The 7,139-nt window shown below is 44.0% G+C and overlaps 1 protein-coding gene across 2 annotated transcripts in view; it reads left to right on the top strand.

Annotated features, from left to right (window-relative positions):
- The first annotated feature begins 1,457 nt into the window (after positions 1–1,457).
- The window catches only part of GDE1 (glycerophosphodiester phosphodiesterase 1), a 23,431-nt gene continuing 17,749 nt past the window's right edge, over positions 1,458–7,139 (top strand). The window contains exon 1 of one of the 2 annotated variants that reach the window (XM_039255881.1): positions 1,458–1,865. In XM_039255881.1, coding sequence (XP_039111812.1) covers positions 1,605–1,865 — 261 coding nt within the window. In that variant the 5' untranslated portion in view covers positions 1,458–1,604. The remainder of the gene's footprint in view (positions 1,866–7,139) is intronic. The other variant, XM_039255882.1, reaches the window with a different exon arrangement.

Raw genomic sequence — 7,139 nt, 5'->3', positions numbered from 1 at the left:
CTGACTGCCAGCTCAGAGCCTGGAGCCTATTTTGGAGTCTGTGTCTCCCTCTCTCTGACCCTCCCCTGTTCACGCTGTCTCTCTCTCTCTCTCTCTCTCTCCTAAAAGTAAATAAAAATATTAAAGAAAGAAAAAAGAACGCCCTTCAGGTCATAAGTCCCCTGAAGGGTTCCTTGTTATTGCTACTTTTTACTTATCTGTAAAGAGCTAAATTCTTTCTTTGTGGTCGTTGGAAAACATACTTCACTCACCAAATTTTTTCCTCCGTAAATAAAAAATTGCTAAATCCCAGATATCAACATGCCTACGCTTTTGCAAGTCAGTGGGAAAACACGTCCAAGAACAAGAGATAACAGGTTCACGATGGCCCAAAAGCCCCGAATGTTTTATCAAAATCTTCTATCTAAACATATTACCAGCTTTCCAAAATATGACGTAGTTGCCCCTTTCCATTTCCTAACTCGGTTTTACCTTCTGCCTTTCTTGCTGAAAGTCCTTCCCATGCCTATTTTTGCACATGTAAAATGAGTTTTAAGAATGCCTATCACACACACACACACACACACACACACACACACTGCCTGTCACAAGCGTCGTTGTGAAGAACAATTGAGATAAATTTCTTGCACAGCGCTTGGTACAAAAGTCCCACCACTAGCTCTTAGTAGAAGTAAGATCAGGAGGAGGAGGAGGACGGGAAGGGCCACTGGCTTAAAACTGGGATGGCTTCACGTCAGTCTTGACTGTCATTAATTGTTCAATTCACTTCACAGCTCCTGGCCTCAGTTTCCTCATCTATAAAATGAGAGAATCAGTAAAATCCCTTCCACCTTTATAATTTGATTGTGCGTCTTTTGCTACGCTCTTTCATTCCCTCAGAATCTGAAAACTCCTCCTAAAGTCGATTGAATTCAGTCTCTTTGAGATAATACTTACTCACGGAGACTGTTGTGACAATAAATGAGATAATGAATAAAGCGTTTGCTGGCACAGAACCTGGAACATGATAAGTGCTGTACAAATGTGGGCTGTACTCCCTAAGCACTATTATCCACTCCCACGCCTCCCCCAACGAGAATGAAACCCCAGAAGAACAGAGACCCTATAGGTCCCGTTCACTCTTGTATCTTGAGCGTCTGGACTGTTGATTGCACATCTTGAATTGAATAAATAGGCTAAGCGTCCTGCCCCTGCAAGGCTCCCTGGGCAGTTTCCTCAAGGGCAGAATGAAGAGTCACTAGATCCCTTCCAGCCGAACAGCCATGCAACAGCTCTCGTATTCCACCCCCTACTGTACTCTGAAAACCTTGAAGTCCCGACCCCAGACTAATGCAAAGCTATTCTGGAACTCGAGCCTAGCGCCTCAGTCCAACCCCGTTGCCATGGCAGCGGCTCCGCCCCCGAGCTCTGCAGATCCCACACGCTGATTGGCTGGACAGCTGGCTCCCTCTCCGGACGCGGCTGCTGCCGCCATTGTGCGGCGCTGGTCCCCAAAGCGGGTTCCCTCTGCGGCTACTGCCTTGGGCTTCCTCCCTCGCGTCTCGCTCTTGTCCGGGGAGCCCGGCGGGTCCGGGACTCCCATCCGTGCCGGTGCGGGCGCCGGCATGTGGCTGTGGGAGGAACAGGGGGGCCTCCTGGGCCCCTTCTCCTTCCTGCTCCTGCTGCTCCTGCTGGTAACGCGTAGTCCCTTCAATGCCTGCCTCTTCACCGGCAGCCTCTACCTCTTGCTGCGCCTGTTCAGCTTTGAGCCTGTGCCCTCCCGCAGAGCCCTGCAGGTGCTCAAGCCCCGGGACCGCGTTTCCGTCATCGCCCACCGCGGCGGCAGCCACGACGCGCCCGAGAACACGCTGGCGGCCATTCGGCAGGTGAGTCTCCCACGCCTCGCGCCCCCGCGCCCCTCCTGGGAGGCTGGACTTCTGCTTGACCTTCCGAAGGTTCTCCGGTGTTCTCATAATACCTTTCCCAGTTCCCCATTCGTACACAGGGAATACATCCAAGGGGCCCTCTATCCCTCTGAAGTCCGAAATCTCCCGACTTATTTATAGAACACAGCAAATACCTACATATTTGCTATATGCCAGGCACTGAGGATACGCTCATAAACAAGACAGAGTCTCGGTTTTCACAGAGCTTGCCCTGGAATGGGGGAGATCCGCTTAAAAAACACACAAGTAAGATACTTTAAGAGAGCGAAAGGTGTAATGAAGAAATACGGTAGCGGAGTAAGGAATGACTGGGGGGAGGACTTAGGCTATTTTAGATAGAGTAGTCAGAAAAATCCTCTCAGAAGACATGTCTTGAACTGACACTGGGATTATGAGAAGGAGCCAGCCTTGGATCTGGGAGAACGGTGTTCCAGGAAAAGAGAACAGCAGTGCCAAAGTCCGGAGGTGGGAATGATGTTGGAAGTTTCAGGTAGCAGACTATACACTATGTGATCTGACTTCAAGGAACAGAAAGACCGGCGAATGAAGTAGGAAAGCGACCAGACTAAGTACAGTCTCTGTCAGTAGTTGAGTTTATTCTAAGTGGATAACACTCAAAGGAGCTGTGTTTGCTTGTCCTCCAAATTACCTGTCTCCTTATCACCTGTTTCTCCAAACACAGTTCATGCCAGAGAGCCCTGGCAGCTAGACTCCTGATCACTTTCTGCCTCTTGTTCACAAGCCCTCCTAAGAGTCTTGCTCCCTCCAAGCTCCTGGCAGTCTCCTGCCTTCATAATAATGATAGTTTGCATAATGAGAGAGATTTATACTTAGGCACTTTTGCATTTGTGGAAGTACATCTGCTTCTTGCATTTCTCTGAGATTATTTTAACGTTGAATGAGTAGGAAAACTGACTCAAACACATGCAGCTCCTTCTGGAATTCAGACTTATGCTTCCAAGCCCCGGTGCTCTTTGTCAGAGATTAGAGTGTGTTCCGGGATGTAAAAACTTGGACTCACTGTCCAGCTGGATCAGAGAGTATTACATAATGAGCAAGTTACTTAAGCTTTTTGTGTCCCAACATAGTTCCGAGTAGGGTGTGGAAACAAGACACCATCAGGGCACCTTTCTTCACTCTACCCTCACCCCTGACCTGTTTTCTTATATGTAACATGGGAATGATATTGGTATCCACCTAATAAGTTATAATTCAGTGAGGTAGTCCACAGAAAGTGCTTGGCCTATGATAACCTCCACAAATGTAAGCTCTTTAGGCCCATAATCTAAAGATGGCCTTCATTTTCTTTTTTTTTTTTTTTTTTTAGTATTTTTATTTATTTCTAGGAGAGAGAGAGAGAGACAGCGTGAGCAGGGGAGGGTCAGAGAGAGAGGGAGTCACAGACTGAAACAGGCTCCAGGCTCTGAGCTGGCAGTCAGCACAGAGCCCGACGCGTGGCTCGAACCCACGAACCGTGAGATCATGACCTAAGCGAAAGTCGGACGCTTAACCGACTAAGCCACCCAGGCACCCCTAGATGGCCTTCATTTTCAACATCATCTCAGTGTAAATGAAAAAATGTTAAGTTTGAGGAAGGAAGGGGGTCAGGAAGGCAGCTTTTAATTTAGTGGAAGACACCTGACTCTGTGTTTGTAAACCAAGTTAGACTTCTCTTATGCTTCTCTCCCCTTGGTTCTTTGTGGGGCTTTTGTGAGTTTCTGTTTTTGTTTTTAGTAATCTCTACACCCAACATGGGGCTTGAACTCACAACCCCAAGATCAAGAGTAGCATGCTGTACCAACTGAGTCAACCAGGCACTTTAATATCTTTATATTTATTTTTAAATAGAAAGCTAGAAAAGCTGCTCTGTCTCCCTTCCATCACAAAGAACCAAGGGAAGGGGCACCTGCCTAGCTCAGTTGGAAGAGCATGCAGCTCTTGATCTCAAGGTTGTGAGTTCCAGCCCCGTGTTGGGAGTAGAGATTATTTATAAATAAAATCTGGGGTGCCTGAGTGGCTCAGTCGGTTAAGCGTCAGACTTTGGCTCAGGTCATGATCTCACTGCGGCTGTGAGTTCAAGCCCCACATTGTGCTCTGTGTTGACAGCTCAGAGCCTGGAGCCTGCTTTGGGTTCTGCATCTCCTTCTCTCTCTGCCCCTTCCCTGCTTATGCTGTCTCTCTCTCAAAAATAAAAAAACATAAAAAAATTTTTTAAAGAAACTTTAAAAAAATAAAATAAACATTAAAAAATAAACAATATTTAAAAATAAATAAATATAAAGATATTGAAGAATGTATTTTACATTCTATCTTAAACTCACATAGGTCAGGTGAAATAGTCTCCAGCTACACAGAATTGTCATGAAAAGAGATAATTATAGGGAAAAAAGTACATAATTTGTCATTGGCTTCCATTTCAACTTACCTTTATGTAAGTTGCCTTAAAGTTTAACTCAGTGTTAATTGAACAGAGAAAACATTCCTAAGGATTTATCAATGGTGTGGTGCTTTGGCCAGGAGCACATTTGACTGCATATAAATCATATGAAACAAGGAAGTGTGTATGTGAAATACACATACACATATAGTGTTTCACATCCTGTTGTGTTCTGAGGGAATTAGAGTAATTTCTATTCATGTCTTGTATGTTTGGGTTGTCCATATCTTTAATATGTATAATAAACATTGTGCCAAGTTGATTCCTGGTCTTAAGAGGAAATGAAATGTGTTAATTCAGCTTATTTGAATATAGATTAACTTTTTAGCTCTAACAAAAGTTAGCTGCTGAATACAGACTGCAGAAGATAAAGCTGAATCCTCTCTTAACTTCGAAAGGGACATGTAGTTTATTTCCATCAAAGTTTGGGTTTTGTCTTGTTCTTCCTCCCTTTGTATGTTTGCAGCTCATGATGTATATTCTTTTTTTTAATGTTTTATTTATTTCTAGGAGAGAGAGAGAGAGAAAGACAGCGTGAGCAGGGGAGGGTCAGAGAGAGAGGGAGTCACAGGCTCCAGGCTCTGAGTTGGCAGTCAGCACAGAGCCCGACATGGGCCTCGAACCCACAAACCGCGAGATCATGACCTAAGCCAAAGTTGGACGCTTAACCGACTAAGCCACCCAGGCGCCCCTCATAATTTATATTCTTAAGCATCTTACTACGTAAAAAAATCAGGAGAGACATTCTACCTGAGAATGGTAGAATTTCTGGTCGATTATAAAATTGATACAGAAGGAAAAACTTGAGAGAAGTGAAATGAATGTATTCCAAAAGCAGATACATGATTATAAACAGTGACTGAGGAATTTAATCATACCCACAGTCCATTCTTTGCACAGGAGTCAGAGTGCAGCTTTAAAAGTATAGATCAGATTATGTCCAGCTCTTATTTAAAATCCCCCGGTGTTATTCTCTGTTGGAATTCAATAAAATCAGAACACTTTCTATCTTGTATCTTTCTCAAAGCCCCCTGCTCTCTGTTCCAGCCACCCTGGTCCTTGTTAGGATTCTCTTGGCTCCATGTAACAGAGACTCTCACTTCAAATATCTCAAACAGTAAGAGGTCTTAGTATCTCACATAACAAGAATGTGTGGGAGAGGTGACTTCTAGGATGGTTTGTTCAGCTGTTCAATTTTTTTTATTAATGTTTATTTATTTTGAGAGAGAGAGAGACAGAGACAGAATGCAGGTGGAGGAGGGACAGAGAAAGAGGGAGACACAGAATCTGAAGGAGGCTCTAGGCTTTGAACTGACGGTAGAGAGCCCGACACAGGGCTGAACTTAGGAGCTGTGAAATCATGACCTGAGCCGAAGTCAGACACTTAACCAACTGAGCCACCCAGGTGCCCCTCAGCTGCTCCGTTTGTAATCATGGGACTCAGGTTGTGTTGATCTATCTGCTCTGCCATCTGCAGCATGTTTACTAGTCTTCATCCTTGCAGCCTCATTCTTACACATCACACCATCCACTCTCAGTCTCTCTTTCCCAGAAGCCTCCATCACACACACACACACACACACACACACACACACACACACACACACACAGAGGGTTTGGAAATAGTCCACTTACTCTGAAAACAAGAGGAAGCTGAACAGTGGGGCAAGAACAGGTCTCTACGAGCCAGGAAGAAGGGGAATAGATTTGGGTACACAATCAACACTTTGTGGCTCCATCCTACACTGTGGTCTTTGTATTATACTTACTCTTTCTCCTACTTGGAAACTCTTTGGTTTTTTTTCTCCCTTTGATCATTAAGGTCTCAGCTCAGATGTCATCTTAGAGAGGCCTTCCTTGACTGCCTTGTCTAGTGACCCCCACCTGCCTTAACCTTCACATTACTCTCTATTTTCTTTTTCAAAACATTTATCACCCTCATAATTTACATGTAACATGTTTGTACTCTGTTTCTCTCTTTTGAAATGTAAGATCCATGATCCTTTTCTTTCTTGCTCACCACTGTCTCCTCACTGCTTAGAACAGTACTCATATCTTATAGGCACTCAGTACATATTTGTTGGTAGGATTGTGATGTGCTAGTAGTCAATAAATCCATGAGAATAGATACTCAACATTATCAGCCATCAGGGAAATAGAAATCAAAGCCACAATTAAATGCCCATTAGGGTGGCTGTAACAGACAGACAATAACAGGTTTTGACAATGCTGTGGAGAAATTGGAACCTTCATACACTGCCAGTGGGGAAAACAGTCTGGCAGTTCCTTAAAAGGTTAAACATCTGAAAAGATACATCATGCAAAAACTTGTTCATAGCATTATTCATAATAGCCAAAAAGTGGGAACAACAGAAATATCCATCAGCTGGTGAATGGATAAATAAAATGTGATATGTTGATACAATGGAATAGTATTTGGCAAGAAAAAAGAATGATGTCCTGATACATGTTACAACAATGAATGAACCTTAAAAACATACTAAATTTGGGGTGCCTAGGTGGCTCAGTTGGTTAAGCACCCAACTTCGGCTCAGGTCATGATCTCACAGTTCATGGGTTCAAGCCCTGTGTCGGGCTCTGTGTTGACAGCCAGCTCAGAGCCTGGAGCCTGTTTCAAATTCTGTGTCTCCCTCTCTCTCTCTGTCCCTCACCTGTTCACACTGTCTCTCTCTCTCTCTCAGAAATAAAAACATTTAAAAATTAAAAAAAAAAAACATACTGTTTCTTTTTTTTTTTTTTTTTATTTCTAGGAGAGA

The sequence above is a fragment of the Hyaena hyaena genome, unplaced genomic scaffold (assembly GCF_003009895.1).
Source record: "Hyaena hyaena isolate Hyena2069 unplaced genomic scaffold, ASM300989v1 scaffold_550, whole genome shotgun sequence".
NCBI classification, from domain to species: domain Eukaryota; kingdom Metazoa; phylum Chordata; class Mammalia; order Carnivora; family Hyaenidae; genus Hyaena; species Hyaena hyaena.
Note: the sequence above shows the minus strand (reverse complement) of the source record. Positions and strands in the feature narration are given on the sequence as shown.